The sequence below is a fragment of the Cryptotermes secundus genome, unplaced genomic scaffold, assembly GCF_002891405.2.
Source record: "Cryptotermes secundus unplaced genomic scaffold, Csec_1.0 scaffold434, whole genome shotgun sequence".
Lineage (NCBI taxonomy): Eukaryota > Metazoa > Arthropoda > Insecta > Blattodea > Kalotermitidae > Cryptotermes > Cryptotermes secundus.
In genome coordinates this window covers 36,488-58,073 of record NW_019738963.1, presented here as the reverse complement: position 1 = coordinate 58,073, position 21,586 = coordinate 36,488, and the positions used below count along the sequence as shown (strand labels likewise).

At 38.3% G+C, this 21,586-nt stretch overlaps 1 protein-coding gene across 4 annotated transcripts in view; it reads left to right on the top strand.

The window, feature by feature from the left end:
- The window catches only part of LOC111871449, a 64,761-nt gene that overhangs the window by 26,890 nt on the left and 16,285 nt on the right, over positions 1 to 21,586 (top strand). For all 4 annotated transcript variants that reach the window (XM_033754260.1, XM_023864584.2, XM_023864582.2 and 1 more), the window contains exons 8-12: positions 435 to 546; positions 2,014 to 2,215; positions 6,314 to 6,484; positions 9,647 to 9,792; positions 12,292 to 12,420. In XM_033754260.1, coding sequence (XP_033610151.1) covers positions 435 to 546; positions 2,014 to 2,215; positions 6,314 to 6,484; positions 9,647 to 9,792; positions 12,292 to 12,420 — 760 coding nt within the window. The remainder of the gene's footprint in view (positions 1 to 434; positions 547 to 2,013; positions 2,216 to 6,313; positions 6,485 to 9,646; positions 9,793 to 12,291; positions 12,421 to 21,586) is intronic.

Genomic DNA, 21,586 nt, shown 5'->3' with positions numbered 1-21,586 from the left:
GAACTTCATTTTTGAAAATTTATTTTTTGGATAAAAATGTGTGTAAATTTATTTTTTCTGGAAACCATACTTTTATTTATTGTATAATGTTCTTCGTTATACAGAAGTTGGGCCATACCATAGCTCTGGCAGTTAGTCACCGGCCTTCCACCGCAGTGGCCTGGTGTTGAGCCCAGGTCAGATCATGTGGGATTTGTGGTGTACAAAGTGACACTGGGAAAGGTTTCCTCCAAGTACTTTGGTTTCCCCTGCCAATTCTCATTCCACTGATTGCTTCACACTCATCATCTTCTGACATCCAGGGCTGGTAAAGGAGGCCGTGGACTCAGTCTCACCCCACCCCAAGAAACTAAACAGAAAACTATACGGGAGTTCGTAAGAAAGAAATGTTACAGTTTATGACTCCTTAATTTCATCTTATTCTTCATTTATAGTTACAGCAAACTGATAAATCTGCATCGCCGAATCCATGGAGATGAGCGTCCATTCCTCTGTGATACTTGCGGGAAGGGATTTAAGAACCGAAAGCAGTTGCGTAATCATAAGGTAAACATACATGTGAAGGACACATTTATTGATCATGTTACATACATTTCCTATAACGTTGGATTCTCTTGCACAGTCAACTTGAACAGTTCTAAAGGATCTTGCTGAACATGTGGGCTCAATGGTAATACGTCTCACTTGGATTCTGCTTTTGAGGCAAACCATACTACTATTTTTTTTTGTTTGGTAATTTTAGTACACTCGAGAAGCTAATTGTGGCACGTGGTAGCATAGTTGATTGAGGTACTATGCTACAATCCAGAAGGTTGTGGGTTCATGTCCCAATGAGGTGAATTTTCTTTCAGTTTACCTAATCCTTCCAACTGCACTATGGTCCTGGGGTTGACTCAGCCTCTAACAGAAAATGAGTACCAGGAATCTTCCTGGACTGGTAAAGGGCATCCAGCACATAAAGCTGACAGCCTTACCACCTTCTGTATTTCAGCATCCTGTTGCAATTGTTCACATTAGCGTCCATTTGTCTATAATCCCTCTAAATTGTATCACTTTTTATTTTACACTTCAATACACTCTCTAACATTACATGTTTCAGCCTCAAACGGCCATCTTCAGCTGTTTTTTCTACAGATATTCAATTAAGATTGTGTCAAAATTGTGTCGAAACTGCTACACTATTTCACTGTTCCAATTCATTTTAAAAAACTACACGCTGTAGTCTTCTTTTTAATTAAAGACTACAGCGTGTAGTTTGTGTAGAAAAAACACCTGCAGAAACCATTTGAGGCCGAAACGTGTAGTGGTAGAGAGTGTATTGAAGTGTAAAATAAAAAGTGTTGCAATTTAAACAGATTATAGACAAATGGACACTAACCTTACCACGATCTGCGAGCTGACTGTCTAGAGAAAATGTGGGAGCCTTGCCATCTCGTAACCCTATGGGCCTTCACAGCCAATTATAGGGAAAGCTTTACCCTTTTTTTTTTTTGCCGGATGTAAATTTAAATTTTGGACTGCTAAGTTGTCATGAATATGGAAGTTATTATCTTTTACATTGAGATAAATGTGATGAACTCTAAGGGAGAAAATTTCTAACACAGAATGTCTCATTGTAGTGGTTAGTTCTCCTGTTTCATGTTCTGGAGATACCAAATTAGAATTCTGGCATTGTAGTGGTTAGTTCTCCTGTTTCATGTTCTCGAGATACCAGATTGGAATTCTGGCATTGTAGTGGTTAGTTCTCCTGTTTCATGTTCTGGAGATACCAAATTAGAATTCTGGTGCAAGGCTGGCTGTGCTGAAACATGCCAAGGCAGTACCTTAAAATAAGCTAAAAATAGTTTCCTCCTAATCATTTCTAATTCATTGTACATGATGGTTCTTCTGTTTGACATTATGTAACTCATACAGTTAGTAAAGCATAGTTAAGGAATCAAGAAATATACAAATGCTGTTAGTGAGAGGCATGAAATAAATTTATAAGGAGTTTATAATTGTGTTTTGGTGCAGGCAATTCATATGGCAAAACAGAAGCAGAAAGCTGGTCCAACTGGAGAGTGTGATGTCTGTGGTCGTACTTTTACAAATCCTCGAATGTTGCGAGTTCACAAGGATAATGTCCATGGTAAATTGCGGCCACATCTTTGTAACTTCTGTGGCTATTCTGCCTCCTCACGTAGCACATTGAAGATGCACATGCGGTTGCATACCGGTAAGTAAGCAGATATCAGATGTTGAATAAGAAGAGAATGAAAATTTATGTTGTTCAATATGAGAATTATCTTGTTATGAATTTAATCCTTTCACTTTTAGTGAAGCCATTTGTCTCTGTGTCCATATTCAAACCAAAAAAATCAGCATTACGGCACTCTGTATGCAGTAGGACCCCTGTATATGTATATGTTTCCCATGTTCAGTATTCAGTTCCACTTGTGCAGAATCAATAATCTCAGCACTAAATTATGTCCATTTAAGACACAGGGTGCCTTCTGATGTGGCAGAACTGTTCTACCCATAGTTTCAAAAGATTTTAACCCTTCAGCATGGTTTGCCATACACAGTACGCTGGTATTTAAATGGTCCTACCAGCGGTTTGCCGTACACTGTATGCCAAGCTGTAAGCTTAATTTCAAAGGCCCATAAATATTGAACGAACCACACCAGCATGATGACGATTACACTGGGCTGTTGTGAAAAGAATGCGCTCTCTGTTCATGTTTCAATTTCCTGCACCTCTGCCAGTCAGTCTAAATAGAACGCTGACCTCACATTTACGATGGCCGAGTGACTATGATATCAACATACCACAAAGATGATACGCATGTGTTTGTGAATAAAGCAAACAAACAAGAAACAAAGCCCTTGGTTGTTTGTGATTACAGCAGAAACATGCTAGGAGTCGATCTGACGGATCAAATACTACAACCATACTTGCTTGAACGAAAGAGGAGTACTAAGTGGTATCAGATGTTATTCAAGAGGCTACTCAATGTAGCAATACATAAAGCAATGGTCATATATCCATGTCTCCCGAATAACAAAAACATGGGCATGCTAAAGTTCAGACTTTCACTAGCACAAGGCCTCGTGGAAAATCACGGTTCTGGTTTTCCTCATCCTGTATACGGCCGTCCGTCAGTTGAGCCTCCACCTAAAAGATTCACAGAACGACATTTCCTGGAGCGTATTCCAGCCAAAGGAAAAAAGCAAAGCCTCAAAAAAGATGTGTGGTGTGCGCAAAATATGGTGNATACATAATATAATTTAGAGCAAAATTTAAATGGGCAATTAAAAAATATTAACGCAGGAGGCCCCACAACAGCGATATTTAAATGGCCACGTTGAAGGGTTAACGATGACCTGGAGAACTGATATAATTTTGAGGATTACACAAACAGAAAAATTATATTGGCAGGAGTGTTCACTATTCATGGATAGCACAATCTCTTATCGGGAGATTTTCTGATACAGGGATCAATAATTTTCTTTGTTGCATAGACTGCTCAGAGATAAAGTGGTTATCAGGCTGTCCATGTTTGAAGATCTATGATAAAATTTGAACCAAATATAAAATTATGGTGCTGAAGAAAATATCACCAGAGAAAACTGAAATTTTATAATGTTTGTCAATATTTCTTACAACCTCACTGTAACATTTTACTTCATCTCCATTTGACATACACTACTATAGGTACATCCAGCACCAGGATAAACTTATCTGCAATTTTGGCTATGAGCACTCAAGTCATCAGTGGGTGCCACCCCAGTGTCAGCTCTACTAACACTTAATTCAGGATGGGGATGGGCTTCCCTGATGCCATCTGCCAAACATATGGATGCAGTGATCTGGCAGTCATTACTGATGCTCCAGTGTCAATTGTCAAGAGACACGACGTGGCCTTTATCCATCCCTGGGCATTTAGGCCAGCTAATTTCTCATTTATATTGAATTCACTCCAGTCTAGAAAACCGAGATTAACGGCCCTGGGGATCTGTTGTGCTGACCACGCAACACCCTCTATCTGCTAAAGTTGGCAGTAACTTCGCTGACAAGCAGAGGTGTCTTGGTCGGTATAGTTCGCTTGCGGACTACAGACCACGGAGTTTTTTTATTGAATTAACTGTCTATTCCTCAAACAAAAATAGCAAGTCACGCTATGTGACCCACATCTGTATTTGTCCATTGCCAAAGAAAACCATTAAAAAGTGGTGGACTTTGCTNAATCCCTGACGAAACATACACGTCGAACCACGGCAACGGGTTAACTTTCTTCAGTGTTTAAAATATCTCCTATTCCTCATCCAGTGGTGAATGTGAAAAATTAATTTTAGAAATTACTTACATCTTTTTTTATCAGGAAATGCAATATCTGCAACAATGTTTGAAATTCTTTTATTATATACCCATCACAGGAAGGCTTATTTTTTTTTTTTTGGCCAAAATTTCATATACTACATAACTATCACATGCTAGAGTGTGACTGTAATGCTGTGCCTATGAACAAATTTTGTTGTTGAGTAAGACACTTTTAAAGCTGGTTTGTTTTGTCTTTCTTTATCTGAACTTGTAAGCTATGTGATCTTAAAATGTTTTATCATAGTGCCTCTTAATATTGTGTTCTTTGAAACCAGAGATTTCTCCATTGCAAATGAGACAAACAGCAACATCTTTAGCAGAAACAGAGAAGTGCTCCTCAATCCACTTACCTTGAAACACGCAGTTTTCTTCAGCCTCTTGTCTCTTCTTGGCTGCAGCCATAGCAGAGGTTTAAATTTTATTTAGAAAACATGAAATAGAAATGTTGGTACACTTATACTGAATTAAATACCGCCATGGCAGAGGAACAAGAAACACTTAACTGGCCATGGAGCCAGATAGTCTGTTGGTTTACTTTTATAACAGCCATGACTTTTGCTTTAATTAAATTTTAATGCTGTATTACTTTGACGGGAATAATCACATAAAACGTGCATCTTATTCTTGAATATGGTATTTTAAAGTTATAAATTGTATTATAAAATAACATGAAAGTAAAATTAGTTTAATAATATTTTTATGTTTTTGTAGGATGATTATTCAGTAACTTTAATATTTTTAGTTTCTTGTTCCTGAATTTAGATCAGGGGACATATTGTGATCTAAGACAGGTCACAGGTCACTCATCACTGGTCTAAGTTATATAGTGTTAAATAATAGGATGACGGATGTAGGACTTAAGAAAAATATATATATCAAACAACATTTTTCCTTACAAATTGTCTGACACATTTTTATTCTGATAAATAGTTTGTTACACTTGAGATACATACAGAAATTTTTCAGTCTAAATGAATAGTGAAATAACTTAGACAGTTTCTAATAAGCTTCTCCAATATCAAATTTTATGAAAATCTTTTTAGTGGTTCTGTGATTATGTTATGATTCCAGACTGATGGACGTAGCAGACTAATAGATGCTCCATATAGTGTTAAATGATAGGATGACGGATGTAGGACTTAAGAAAAATATATATATCAAACAACATTTTTCCTTACAAATTGTCTGACACATTTTTATTCTGATAAATAGTTTGTTACACTTGAGATACATACAGAAATTTTTCAGTCTAAATGAATAGTGAAATAACTTAGACAGTTTCTAATAAGCTTCTCCAATATCAAATTTTATGAAAATCTTTTTAGTGGTTCTGTGATTGTCTTATGATTCCAAACTGATGGACGTAGCAGACTAATAGATGCTCCATAGGTTTGCATACAAGCTGAAAAAGCCATACAGATAAACAGCAAACTGGATAATTAGTACACCAGTAATTGAGAATCTACTGTATATGTTAAGCTGCTTTCAGTGGACTGTCTGTGCCTGCCAATAGCAGATCCAAGATATGATTTTGGAAAGTGTCTTGAAAAATAATTCAAAAAGTGCACTTTATTATGTACATGTATTCATAAATTATCAATTCATGTTCATTCATTCATAATATTCATGTTAAACGCATAACTAATTAGTTATGCGTTTAACATGAATATTATGACCTTCATCACCAAATCGTGGTTTTCTAACTACATTTTGTTTTAAAAAACATTCCTCATATACTTCCAGGCATGTGGGGGGGAGGGATAGGGTGTTGAATCTGTAAATCCCTTTAATTATAAAACTGCTGAAATAAATATTTAATGCCATTGACACTTCGACCTCAAGGAAAATGTCAGTAGGAAAAAATTAAAATCCTTAAACATGTTTAACTACATTCCCTTGATGATTTGTATTTCTGTTGAATGGTTTTTTCAGTTCAGTATTTTCTTTGCACAGGTGAGAAACCTTTCCACTGTGATGAATGTGAGTACGCAACAGCAGATCATAATTCTCTTCGACGACACAAGATGCGCCACTCAGGAGATAAACCCTACAAGTGTCCACACTGTTCCTATGCCTGCATTCAGTCCAGCACATATAAAGCTCACCTCAATACAAAGCACCCTGGTGAGTGAGTTTCATATGTTGTTTCTATTGTGATTAGATTTAGAGCTTGCAAAATTATGCCAAGTCATATGTGCCAAACTAAAATTTCAATCACCATTCCCAACCTTGAATGCTTATCATCATTGTCATTATCACCACCTCCGCCTCCTTGATCTGGTAAAATAATAAACTCCTTCCACTGATATGGCAATTTTTCCTTATTCCAAATAGAACTAATTAGCTTATGGATCTTAGAACACCATATGTCACCTTCTGCTTGAATAAATTCTGCTGGGATTTGATCACTGCCCACCAATTTATACCTTTTCATTTTGCAATAGCAATTTTAACTTGAAAAAGTTTAGGATCAGGTACTAACGTCTCAGCTATATGCATTTCTATCTGCCTAACATCACTGATCCTATGTACATTCAATAACTGAGAGAAGTAGTTCTTCCACCAATTCAAAATGTGGGAATTTGCAAGCAGATCACTATTCTCATCTTTCACTAAGTTACTTCTAGGTTGGTAACCTCCCTTGAAGTCATTTATTCCCCTGTACTAGTCTCTTAAAGTTTTTGTTTTTACTGTTCATTGCAAGCTCATCAATTTTGTCTTTCAGATATTCCTTCTTTTTATTCCTGAAATGCCTGTTGGTTTCACATCTTATATTGTTCAGATTATCCCCATTTATTTTGCTTGGTTCATGTAGCCACTGCAATTTGGCTTGTTTCCTTTGGTCTAATAATTTTGAGCATCCTTCATTGAACCACAGCTTATGCTTCTTCAGTTCATAATTACCTATACTCTCTTTGGCAGAAATATTGTTACTCTCTCTAATAATTTCCCAAACTTTATTAACATCCACTTCAGTATCTAAGTTTTCCAAAGCTGTGAATCTATTTGAGATTTCAATATGATACTGCTCCCTACCCTCTACCTCATTTATTTTCTTGAGCTTGAACCTCTTCATGTGAACTGTGTGCCTTGTTTGTTTATTCCCTGCCAGTCTTTCCCTAACCAAATAGTCCTCAGTATCACAATCTGCTGCCCTGAGTTATCAAACATCAAGTATACTTGAATGCCATCTCCAGTCTATCAAAATATGGTCAATTCAGTTGTGCGTCTTCCCATCAGGAGATGTCTTAAGTAAATTTATGCATGTTATGATATGGGAACATCGTACTTTTGACAGTAAGATTTTTGGATATGGCAAAGTTTACTAACTGAAGAGAGATGAAGTAACAGGAGGGTGGAGAAAACTGCATAATGAGGAGCTTCATAACTTGTACTCTTCTCCAAGTATAATTAGAATGATCAAGTCAAGGAGGATGAGGTGGGAAGATCATGTAGCATGAATGAGGGAGACGAGGAATGCATATAGGATATTGGTAGGGAAGCCAGAAGGAAAGAAACCACAGGGAAGACCAAGGTGTAGGTGGGTGGACAATATTAGAATGGATCTTAGAGAGATAGGATGGGATGGTATTGATTGGATAGATCTGGCTCAGGATAGGGACCAGTGGAGGGCCCTTATGAACACGGTGCACCATCGGGTTCCATAAAATGCTGGGAAAATCTTGACTAGCTGCAGAAGGGCTCAGCTCCATGAGTAAGTAAGTAAAGTTTACCACTCTAACTCCATTATCATTACTAATTTCTTGTAAACTCTCATTCCCAATTGTTGGTTTGAAAATGACTTCCCTACCTACTTTGGCATTGAAATCTCCCAACAGAATTTTCATATGACATTTCAGAAATTCCTCAAGTACTTGTTCTAGTTCTTCATAGAACCTGTCTTTTATGTCATCAATTTTATCTTCTTTTGGGGCATGAACATTCAGAACGATGATATCATACCAGTGACCTCTTAGTACTATGTATGACATCACTAACAACCTCTACCCTGTAAACTGCTGATATGATTCTCTTATGTATGAAAAACCTGTACCTAGTTCACGATTCCCATTCCCCTTTCCATAGAAAAAAGTATATTCGCCTGCTGGTTCGGTGCCACCTCTGTCCCATCTGACCTCCTGTACTCCCACTAAATCTAACTTATATTTTTTTTATTTCTTTTGCCACTACCCTGAACGAATCTGTCCTATACATACTTCTAACATTCCAAGTACCAAATCTCCCATGCATTTTCTTTCGCTTAGGTCGTTTATCCACAGAATCCATCAAGGTCTAAGGCTTTTTGAACATTTTTGTAACAAGATTTTTTTACCATGAGGAGTTGTTAGCCCCATGCTGTACCCCCAAACTGAAGAACCAACCCTTTTCGACTCTCTGCGACTGCTTATTCAATATATTTGCAGCTACCCTCCATAACTGGTGGGCATCTCCTGCATCCGCAACCTGAGGGCACGCCATGCTTTGGTGACCCACCTAACACCTGATTGCTGAAAGTAATGCTCACATGTGTAAACTGTGGTGTCATAACCATACAAGCTGGATGCCAGACAACTGGAAACATGATATGGCTTGATGAGTCATCCTTCATGCTGTTCCCTACATCAGGAAGAGTTTACATTTACATTTGGAGAACACCCCAGGAAGCCTACAATCCAGAATGTCTAGATCTAACAGTGAAAAAGTTGTGGGGGGGGGCAGGTTTCTGTGATGATTTGGGCAGCAGTATTTTGTTGGTCCCATTATTACCCTTCATGGTCGAATTACTGTAAGGGAGTACATGAACAGGTTGGGTGATCAGGGGCATCCCATGATCCAGACGTTATTTCCAAGCAACAATGTGGGTTTGTAAGACAACAATGCCCCCATTCACACAGCTGGAACTTTTCAGACATGGTTTGAAGAGCATGAAGGTGAAGTGCCCTTCCCTGGCCAGCACAATCACCAAATGTGAACATCATTGACCATTCTGTTTAGTTTTGTAGACTAGAATGAGGAAAAGATTCCCACCCCCAACATCTCTAAAGCAACTTGAAGATGGTCTTTAAGAAGAATCATATTAAATTCCACCAGAGACTGTTCAAAACTTGTATGAGTCAATTCCAAGAAGGATTTGTGGCTATTGAAGACACAAGGTGGCCCAACACCATATTAATAAAGAAATGTATACAGTATATTTAGTGTTTCCATTTTTTTGTCCAACCCATGTATATGCTTTTCTTTCTTATTGATTTTACATATGGCTAATTCTTTATATTTCCTTTACAGGTCTGGAGACTGGGTTGATGTTTAACTGTGATTTATGTTCTTTCCGATCAGTGCGTAAAGACAACTACATGGCCCATGTTGCAGAGCATAAGAATGAATCATACCCTAGTAACAGACATAGAAACCACAGCAGTCCAAAACCTCAGGTTTGTTCTTCTGTTATCTCTGTGATTGTTATTACAAGGATTATATGTGGTGATTAGTGAAAGGTGCAAGAGGAATGCAATGAGTAAGGTTTTCGATTGAAAAGGGATGAAATAATAGGAGACTGCAGAAAATTGTGTACTAATGAGCTGCTTCATAACTACTTGTACTGCTCACCAAATATAATTAGAATGATCAAGTCAATAAGGAAGAGATGTGCAAGGCATGTAGGATTCCAGGGAGGGAAGAGGAATGCTTAGAGGTGGTATGGACTGGATTCATATGACTCAGGATAGGGACCAGTGGTGGGCTCTTGCGAACATGGTAATGAACCTTTGGGTTTCACAAGATGTTAGGCTTTCAACATATCATGCAGCTTTATGCCCCAGAAGACACAACTCTGTTTCATAAACATCACTGTGTAAACCTCAAATTCTTCGTCCCTCCTCAGTAATACTCCTGATCCCCTGTCTGAGACAGCTTGTAACCAGTCGCCTGTCAGCTCAGTTAGTCATCCATCCTTTGTTTGACATATGATTATTAGCCCCACAGGTAGCTGTGCTCTAGACATAGTTTTTCAGTTCATTGTAACATGCGATGGTTTTGTGCTGTCTGCCAACTTGCATGTTTACATTGCCTGATGTTTTTATGACAACAGATTTTGCACCTACATCATTGATGATGTAGTTGGATAGCATATCAAAGATACGCTGGAATTTCATTGGCAGTGTCTCAGATTTTAGTTGTAAGATGTTGCAATTGAATATTGTCACTGTAAAGAAAATCTGTTTCCCCATCTTGTTTATACACACACCCTGAGCTGGACTTAAAATTTCAACCTCTTGTAGAGTAATGATATTGCATGAAGCTGACTCTTCATTCTGTCTTTGAATCTATACAAACAACATTTTTTTTTTGTGTAGAATTGGCATACAATCTGTTTTTTATGGTTTCCGCCTTCAAATGTTTGCCTCAAGAAACAGTGTCTTTTCTTGCTACCTCACAGGTGTGTGTTAAAATTTCAGTTTTTTGTAGAGTAGTGATGTTGCATGAAACTGACTTTCCTTTCTGTCTTTGAATCTGTACAAACAACAATTTTTTTATAGAATTGTCATACATTCTGGTTTTTGTTTTCCACCCTCAGATGTTTGCCTCAAGAAACAGTGTCTCTTCTTGCTACCTCACAGGTGTGTGTCTGCGTAATTAATGAACCTAGTCCTAATGTCCAAACTGTAACTGCAATGCCTGATACTTTCTGACACAGTATTCCATTTCACGCCAGTATCTCTTTTCTTGAAATTATTTGGCTTTTTATGTTGATCATCGATCTGTTAAAGCAGATTCTGGTGATGATATAAATCAGTGAATTGGTGCTTTTGTTTCATAACTTTGATGGTTCTTCAGGCAACCTCATGGCAGGTCATGGCTTCTGATCTTGAAGAATATTTCTGTCTCGCTTGCTTTCTTGCTTGTTACTAGGATAATGCTAATGTGGGAACTGCCCACATTCAAGCAAATGTGACAACGCAAGTATCATTGCTTAGCAACAGCTGTTTATTCGCCGTTGCTAAGCAATGATGTGGGCAGTTCCCACACTAACTAGTGACCATTGCACAAACTATGTCATGAAGATGCCAAAAGTTTACAGCAGATTAAAAGTATCTATATACATATATGTACAAAAATTTGAATTCATGGTGACAACCCATAGTTCTGTAACTGTTTGGACAAATATGATACCAACTCCGTTTGTCATGACCCAAATGTACAGAACAAAAGAAGTTACCTGCAAATGCTCAAAGTTCAAGAATTAAAAATTAATGTTCATATCGAGATAGAGAAATTTTTCACAATTTAATCTAAAAAATTTGAGACTCGTGCATACCCTATAAATAATGATGATTATCTCTGTTTCAAATTAAACTTTTTGATAATAGAGAAAATCGCCATTCTTTGTATTCTAGTTTCATATCAGATTCTTATGTTGGGATATGTGCTTATCACTTTTTTTATATAACAGTTTGACAGTTCTAGTTGTGATGCCTTTTATTGCATCTAGTAAAAAAAAATGTGTATGTATGTTATTCCTGATAAATTCATTGCTCAGGTTACTGAGCTAATTGCTGTAATTGTCAGTTATTTTCTTTTGTCTCATGCATGTTCATCATGACAGTCCTTTCATGAGTATCATGGTACAAATTTTAGTTTAACTTAAGACCTTTCATAGTATCAGTAACTGTTTGAATTGATGTTTGTCTTTACTGAGTAATTGGGAGTGATATATTATACATGTTTATTTCAAGCATAATATACCATGCATAAATAGCTGCTCTTTCCCATGACAGTGTATTCTTATTTTAACGAATTTATCATGTTATCTACTGATCTATGGACAGCTAATTGACAAAAATGATAATCACTAGACATACCTGTCAAGTTGTTTTGTGACTGTAAAACTTGAAGAAATTGATGTGAGAAATGTTTCTTTTCATATTGTTTAGAGTGATTCAAATAAAAAATCCCAAGAAAAGGAAATTTCATCTGGGCTGGAGAAGCCTCATCTTCCAACAATCATCAATATTTCCCACATTATTGGACCTGTGGATGCTGGAGAAAGCACATTACATGAAGTAAGTCTGTTCTGCATCACAAACATCTGTTATGAATTCAAGCTGTGGGATGTTTGTTCACAAGTATTTCCTTGCTTATAACACTGAGAATTCTTTCCTTCCAGTTTCACTGCTATTTTATATGGCTATGTGCTGTTTTATTGTTGATCCCTCTTTCACCTTATGTTACACAGCATGTGATATACAGGGTGATTCATGCGGCTTATGGTACATATTCCTGGGGTTATTTCCTGCAAAATTTCTTTATAAACTTGTGGTCGATTTTCAGTAGTTACCGAGTAACAATAGGTTTTCAAAACGCATCATTGCGAATACAGCGCTCTGCTCCCCTCCTGGGTGACCTTGCGTTCCAGTCAGCTGTGTCAGCAGATAAGGCAGACCTGCTGGAATGTTGTGCGATCCTAGGCAGAGCAATCCAGTAGTGAACAGGACATTGTGTTGGTGACTTTGTGAAGTTAAGATGCCATACACATTTTCCACTGAGGAATACGCCAATATAGTGTTTGTTTTGGGTGTATGTGATGGAAATACGAAAGCCGCTGCTGCCGAATATCACCAGCATTATCTTAATAACAGGATTCCAAATCCTAAATCCATTACCAGTACATTTAACACATTAAGACAAACTGGTTCTCTCCCCAGCGTTCATATACAATATGAACAAAATCCTCAACATGAATTGTGCGAAGAAGAAAACATTCTCGATGCTGTAGAGCACAGTCCACGTGCCAGTACAAGACGTCTAGCTCAGCGGTTCGGTGTTTCTCAGTCCATGGCGTGGAGGACTCTTCATGAGAACGGGCTGCATCCTTATCATTTACAGCAAGTACAACACCTACAACCAGGAGACCGTCTTTTCATCTGCAGCTTTGCAACTGGTTAAATGGAAATTGGCAGTTGTACTGCTTGATAATGTTTTGCGATGAGGCACAGTTTACACAGGATGGGGTCAACAACAGTCACAACTTACATGTTTGGGCAGACAGTAGTCCCCATGCCATGATAGAATCAAATTTTCAACACCGATTCAGTGTCAGTGTCTGGTGTGATGTTCTGTATGATCAGCTAATCAGGCTGTTCATTTTTCCTGGCCGCTTAACTGGTGAGATTTACATCCACTTCTTAGAAGAAGAATTACCACAGTTACCTGAAGATGTTCCTCTGACAACAAGACGCCGGATGTGCTTTCAGCATGATGGAGCGCCTCCTCACTTCTCCCATGCAGTAGCAGCTCACTTGGATCGGCATTTCCCACAGCGGTGGATTGGTCTCGGAGGCCGTAACGCCTGGCCTCCCAGGTCACCAGATCTAACTCCGTTAGATTATTGCATTTGGGGCTTGATGAAGGACATTGTGTACCAGGTAAAGGTACAAACACGTGGAGCGTTGCTTGAACGTATTCTGGACGTGGCGATGACAATAAGGAACAAACGTGTGGAACTGCAAAATGCTACGAGCGCAGTTCATATGCGTGCGATGCATTGTGTTGACATGCAGGGAGACATTTTTGAAAATCTTATGTAAATCCAGTCATCTTTTAGAGCACTGCAGTTTAAAGGAAACAGATTGATAGAAGGGTGTGATATGCAACCATTGGTATGTTTACAGAATGGGATGCTGAAAATAATGTAATTTTGTAACATAAAATCAATGAAAAATGTTGCACAATTAAAAATTAAGAAATTGAAAAAAAAATTGGTTTTAGAATGCTTCTTTCCTAAAACATTAACGATTTAAAAAGTGTTTGTATTGTATTTCTAATTTGTTTTGACTGAAATTCGAAAAAAAAAAAAAAAGAAAGATTTTTCACCAGTTTTCAAATTACTGTATCTCTTTAATTATGAATTGGATACCATTAGTATATTAAAATTTTTTGTTCCAAATTACCTCAGGAATGCCCTCCCTAAGTGGAGATAAAACTTAGTGAATCACCCTGTATATCATATGGTCTTTTATTTGTAGGTGAATGAATTACACGTTGCCTTATCACAAAGTTTATATATTTGGTATTGATATTATTCAGTCATCTGTGGTATATTATTAAGTATAGATCCGTTGCTAAATGGTGATTCTGTAAACAGCAGCCATTGCAAGGTAATGCCTACATCATACATGCAATAGAAGAACAGTGTTTTCTGTGGTTTGCGCTACAGCCTTTTCTAGGCAGTGACTCGGTAAACATGTTCTCACTGCAGCAGACATCAATGTGACAATAGAAGAATGGTTTTTCTATGTGGTCTCTGCCAAGATATTATATATATTGTCACGTGACAAATAACTTCACGTGGGTCTCGGATTTAGCAAATCTTTATTGGACACTCACTCTTACGCACCTTACAATTATTGCCACTTGTGGTATCACAACTACTGCTACTTCAATGCAACATCTCAACTGTCCTTGGTCGTGGCTGGATTCCAACTGTTTCTTTCGTACTTGTTGTAAGCTCTTCTTATATAGGCATTATGCGGACCGGATACCAGACACCATTCCTCACAGTTCCATTTCTACTATTTTGACAGTCCGCTGTTACACAATGAACTCTCTGTAGTTCATCTTCAGGGAGATGCATTTGTTGCTTTGGCACTCTCCATGGAACGGCTCACTGTTATTGCGCTACCACGGAAGTATCTACTCCAAACACGTTACATTGCTCCCTTCTAAAGGTTGTTCATCCCTGAACAGTCTAACGGTTCTTCCTCTTTCTTCCGGGTGTTCACCTTCCTTCCGGTACCTCCGCCCTACTTTTGTTCTGATGTTCAATTCTTCCACCTGCCCCCCTTCTTCCAGAGTGCTCGCCCGGAGCACTTCCATGGTCCAGTGGTTGTTGATTCTGTCGTCTCACATTCATTCGTCACTTTCATTCTCTCCTCATTCATCTTTGATGGGGAGGCCGGTTTTTCTACGTTAGCGGTTCCTCCTTTATGCTGTTTCTTTCCTTTTTCCATTTTGGGGGTGGTCAGCTCCTCCACAGTGTGCAATCCTTGATCATGTCTTCCTTGATAAGTTCTTTATGTCGATGTAACAGCACTTGAGGTGTGGTCTGCACTTGCTGACATCATCGTTCCTCCTGATCTTCCCGCCACTTGCTGGTATGAGGCTGTGGCGCAACAGTGCCCACTGCTGGTTTCTCTTTGCTGCTACGGTCACCCCGCAATGGTTGAGACTCATCATAAGGTTGCTTGCGGAGATGATGTAGACAATTGTCAATGGTCAGTTCCTTTCTCTGGGATCCGAAAGTTTCCTGAGTAGTTTCCTTCTGGAAGGCATCTCTCCTGTGTCATGCTACTGTTGCGCAATGGGATACCTTCCAGTCGGTTTGTGTTTTCATGCCACTTTCGCACGGCAGCTCGTGTTCGGCCTGAAGATGTCTCTCATGCGTCATGCCACTGTTGTGCGATGGGACATCTTGTCGGTTTCCTGCTTTTGCTGTGCCAATTTTCCATCTCTTGGCAGGCCGTCGTCTTTATGTCCATTTCAGGGGTGCTTTCAGCCACTATCTCCTTATGGCTGGCGTCCATCATTTCTCGCCTGGTGGCCATTATTTTGTCTCGCGTGGTGGCAGTCTCTTCTAGCCAGGCTTTCATATTGGCGCCCATCTCTTCTGGCCTGAAGGTTATCCTTTCTTTTCATACGGCGGCAACTCTTTCTTCCCAGGCTTTCGTATCGGCATCCCTCTTTTCTCGCATGGCTGCCATCTCTTCTCTAAAGGCTTTCCAACCGACCAGCAACTCTTTGGGACCGGTGTCCACCTTGGTCTGGTTGGTTCTAATCTCTTCTTGCATGCCCAGCATTTCCTCATGTCTGGCATCTGCCTTTGCCATCATTTGTTCTTGGCCAGCTAACAGACATTCCATCATCTGTTTTATGTCCATTCTAGCTCGTGTGATGTTATAACACTCGAGGTGGTGTTAGTCTAATAACTCTTACAAATTCGTCTCAGAATCGGAACTGATCCCACTTCTGACACCAGTTGTGATGTGTTGGGTATGTTATGTGACAAATAACTTCACGTGGGTCTCGGATTTAGCTAATCTTTATGGACACTCACTCTTACACACCTTACAATTATTACCACTTGCAGTATCACAACTACTGCTTCTACATCAATGCGACATCTCAACTGTCCTTGGTCGTGGCTGGATTCCAACTGTCTCTTTCGTACGTGTCGTAAGCTCTGCTTATATAGGCGTTATGTGGACCGGATACCAGATACGATTCCTTGCAGTTCTGTTTCTACTATTTCAACAGTCTGCTGTTATGCAATGAACTCTCTGTAATTCAGCTCCAGGGAGACGCGTTCGTTGCTTCGGCACTCTCCATGCAACAGCTTACTGTTATTGCGCTACCATGGAAGTACCTACTCCAAACACTTTACAATATTATAACCAGGACAGTTGGAGTAATGAGTTCAGGTGAATAGTATTAGCCACTGGACAACACTGTGATCACAGAAGCTGTAGAATCTCGATTGCTGAGAGCTGTTACCACGTAATGATTAAGGAAGACTATAAAAGACTGAGGCTTAGCATGTGCTGTGGTGATTTGTAAAGTGTGTAGGTCAGTGATAGCATTGTAATTGCTTGTAGTTCCAAATCATGTGTACAAGTGGTCAAGACATCCATTCACCATTCCAAATCCTACCTATAGTCACACACATACATGTGACAGTATATTATTGTCCTCTTTATAATATCAGTTGGTATAGTTCGCTTGCGGACTAAAGCCACGGAGTTTGTAGTTTGTTTATCTGTAATATTCTCATTATTATGTGTAACAAAGAAACGTGACTGACATCTCTGAACAGAGCAATGTAAGTGAACTTGTTGTTATTTTGACTTCAGTTGAAGAGGTCTTTTCCCTGAGACTAAAGACACAACTGTTGTTATTGATTTTCCTTTATTCTTTCTTCATGCAGAGTTATATCCAGAATTTCTTAACGCATTCCCTGCCAGGTAGTTAGATGCAGTTCAGTCTGTTAGCTGACCGTTTTATCATATACCATCTACCGGAAAGATGATAGAACTGCACATCTGAATAAAATACATGATACACAACATATTTCTAAAAGTATGCAAGACAAGGACAGATTTTCCTCAGCACAGCCTTTTAAGAGCCTTGCAAAAGGAATGGGAATGTCAAAAGAGACCATGAGGAAAACAGTAAAATTACTGAAACTACGGCTTTACAGAATCACAGGTATGTACACCATTTTCAGCCACATGATAATGGTTGGTGTAACTGGTATCTTAAGATGGCATACTTGATCCCAAGTTGACAGTCTGTCAGATGAAACTTGGGTTTATTTGAATGCATATGTGAACACAAAATGCGGCACAGGAGTTCACATCATCTACATGAATTTCAATTAGGTGATGTAGAAGGTGGTGTTTGATACACCCTGAGTGTGAAGAAAATTTTGGATCCTGTGTTTCACTGAGATAGTATTAAGTCAAAGAGATTCTGAAAGGGGATTAATGATCTTCTCACCATAACAGTATCACTGCAGCTGACTGAGTAGGCAAGGTGATAACCCATAAATTTACATGCATTGTGAAAAGGTAATATCGTGGTATAATCACCAAATATGTTCCCTGCATGTGTGAATGTGTATGATTGGTTTCGTGTTTATGTGTTTATATGCAGAATATGTAACATATATAACTGATAATAAATTGTTAAGGAATGTGGCACAGCTCAAATATTTGGGGATGACAGAAAGAAATCAAAACTTAGTTGTGCCAGAACTGAGGACTTCAAAATCGTACATTTTCCTGTCCCTGTGAAAGTGATTTGAAGTACATGTATTTTCTTTGTGTTCTTACAGTGTTGCTGCTACTCTGATCTTGACATTTGATTATTGCAGATAGAACCCCACTGTTACAAAGCTAATTACACTGTATATCAGGTGTCTCAAACAAATCAAACATGAGCCAGTTCAGTATTTAAAAAATTATGGTGGGCTGCATGTCATTCTCAGCAGTAGAATGTTAAGTGCCTTGTTTAGAATTAACACACTAATAAGACTACTGCATTTATTGTTGATGTTACCACCACCAACAGCAATGTGCATTTAAATAAACTCTTTCCAGCTCATCCTGCTACCATTTAAATAGATTATTTAAATGACCAGTCACATCCACAAGAAACACTAAATCAGTTATCCATCCATCATTTAATTCATCAACATTTCTGCCCATCATCCGCATGAATAATTTGATCTGATTCAACAAATCAGAAATATTTCCAAAACAAATATCCAACTTAACCACCACACATTTTTTTTTTCCTCCTTTTGCACCCACTTTGGGGCATCGGGCTGATTTCTCAGTTTCATGATCATTTTTACAGATGGTAGGACTTCTTGGATGGGTGATCAGCTCATCATAAGGCCTCTACCTAAACGCAGGAGAACACAAACAGAATAAACACACACACCAAACATCCATGCCTTATGTGGGACTAGAATCCACGATACTGGCTTCCGAGTGAATGGAGACAGAACGTGCCTCAGACAGCTCAGCTACTGTGAACGGCACCCCACATTAGTATGATAAATTATTTTGCCCTATTTGTTCTGTACTTCTTGCAGTAGTGCTACAAATTCATGATGGTTAGAAGCACATGCACAAATAAATTTCGCACATTTGATAACAGTCTCCATTATGTGATTTGTTTTGAAACTCGTTGCACACGATGCTTGTTGATGGAGAATACAGTGGAGACTGAGAAAAGAAGTCATTCCATTGAGTTCCTTCATTTCTTTTTCTTTTTTTTATTTTGCTGCAGTGCTGTTATTTTTCCCTATCATAGCCAGAGCCCTGTCACTAACAAACCAAACAATTTTTCTGTAAAGGAGCTTAAATTTGTTTAAAAGGGTTACCGATTGAGAAAAAATCTGTGAGCAGCTGTTTTTCCTTTCACAGGGACCAGCTCTAAAAGTTACGCTAATTGAAGGTCATCGTTGACATCTCGAATAAAAGCAGGAAGCTGTGCAATATATGTAACATCTGTACTCTCATCATTAGCAATTGTCTATGTCACAAAGTCTTTACACTTTCCTTTAGGCTGACACTGTATATCTTCTGCGAAGTTAGTCACATGATCACCCACTGGGTCTGCAGAAAAAGCCACTTATTTCAGGATAAATTATTTATGCTGCCTTCATTATGCATTACTTCACATGTTGACCTTCAATAAATGGATTTTATTTCTTTGCAGTAATTTGTAAAATAGTGAAACTTCAATGACTACTGCTTCATTTGATTTAATAGCAACAAAAAATATATTCTGCTGTCATTGCAAAATCAGATTTAAGATTCCGTATTATTTTTTTCTGTTACTGACACTTCTAAAACACCAGAATTATCTTCGTGTAAAATTTTTTAATGATGGTGCAAGTTGTGTACTTTTGGCACCAACACCCCTTTATTGCAAATGAGATAGTTTTATCACACACTACACGAAAAAGTTAATATTTTGTCATTTTTCGTGAAATACACAACCTCATCTTCACATTTCTTCTTTGTTTTTGACACTGATATCACAAAATAGAAACATACCATGCACAGAGATTGCTAAGTCCCTTCTGCAGCCAAATTTAGTTGGAGAAGAGAAAAGATCTGACACAGCTGCTTGCAGAGGTTACATCACCAGAATACCACCTAGACTTTAAAAACATAGTCTACAACNGATAATTAATTGTAGCCGTTATTTGTAGATTGTTCAATAAACCAGTTAACGATCTCTACAGCGTCTTCGGTAACGAAAACACGTTACAATATGAACCGTTTTTACTTGAAATTTGCAAGAAGTCAGTTATTTTTACTTAAATTTATGGCCAGCAGCAAACCTGAAGTTCCTGGGGTGAAATAACACCTTACCACAGCTTTTTAAATATTGTTTCTTGCTTGTATATAATCATTTTTTGGTGATAATACTATCAGTGAACAAGGAACATGTTAAAGATCACTTCAGCTTGTTGTCTTTCAGGATATAAACCCCGGTAAATGTCCATAGTCTTGATGACAGTTACCAGCAGAGCATGAGGTTTGAGGTGCTCTGTCCTTTGTATGACCACATAAGGACCACTTTAGCTTACTGTCCTACAGGAGGAAATCCCCAAGAAATGTCCCAACTCCTTGGTAGTTGTTAACTGCCTGCAAGTGCAGGGGTTGAAAGACTTTGTTCTTTGTGTTACCTGATAACAGTATAACAGCTACGGATAACCTAGATGACAGGTGGTAAACCTTCTTTGGCCTTTTCGGCTCATGACTAAAGAACATCGTAAAATTCTATAAGTAGAATACTGTCAATGTAAAGGCCACATGAAATGAAATGTTTGACCACTTGTTTGAGACCCCTGGCATAGATGTGATCACATTGTATAGAGTCAGTGATAATTAGTCTTTATATATTCCATTAAATATGTATTGTATCAAAATATGTTTAAAGTAAAAGTTGTATGGCTTGAAGAGATTTGTATTTTATATTGTGCTCGGATTTTCAACACGATAAGCTGCTTTTAAGAAAATCAGTGAAGTACAGCATGTTCTTTATGTTAAGCAAGGTTTGTATGAGAACAATGGGAATAAAAATTAAATTTATTCACCAACTTTCAGCATCCTTCTGATTGCTGGGATCCCAGACATTGTCCATCATAGTATTCCAGAAGAACACAATGTGTCAGAAACTGGATCATCGTACGTCTTTAGGTTAAAAGGTGGGAAGCCACCTGCTCAGTTTATTCCATTAGAGAGAGCTAATGTCAGTCTTTGACATAGTGATTGAGATTAGTTCTTTTTAACACATCCAACTGAGTAAGTGCCTCCCTGCCATTTCACCCGAGGATGGATACAAATCTAGTTTCTTAAACAAATAACTTCCATTGTCAGTCCTGAATTTTGAGTTTATCAAATTCCATAGGGTAGCTTTAGAGATGAAACATGTGAAAGGATGGACAGACACAGCTGTTCCATGATGCATTCGCTTTATGCACTTTGTACAAAGAATTCGTAAAACTATGCAGATAAAAATATGTACGACTTTAATCTTATCTGTGTTTCACAAGTGTGAAACTTTGTCTCACCCTGAGAAAAAAGCATTGATGAGACTGTTACAGAATAAAGTAATTAGATATATTTGGACCTGAGAGGGAGATGAATTGGA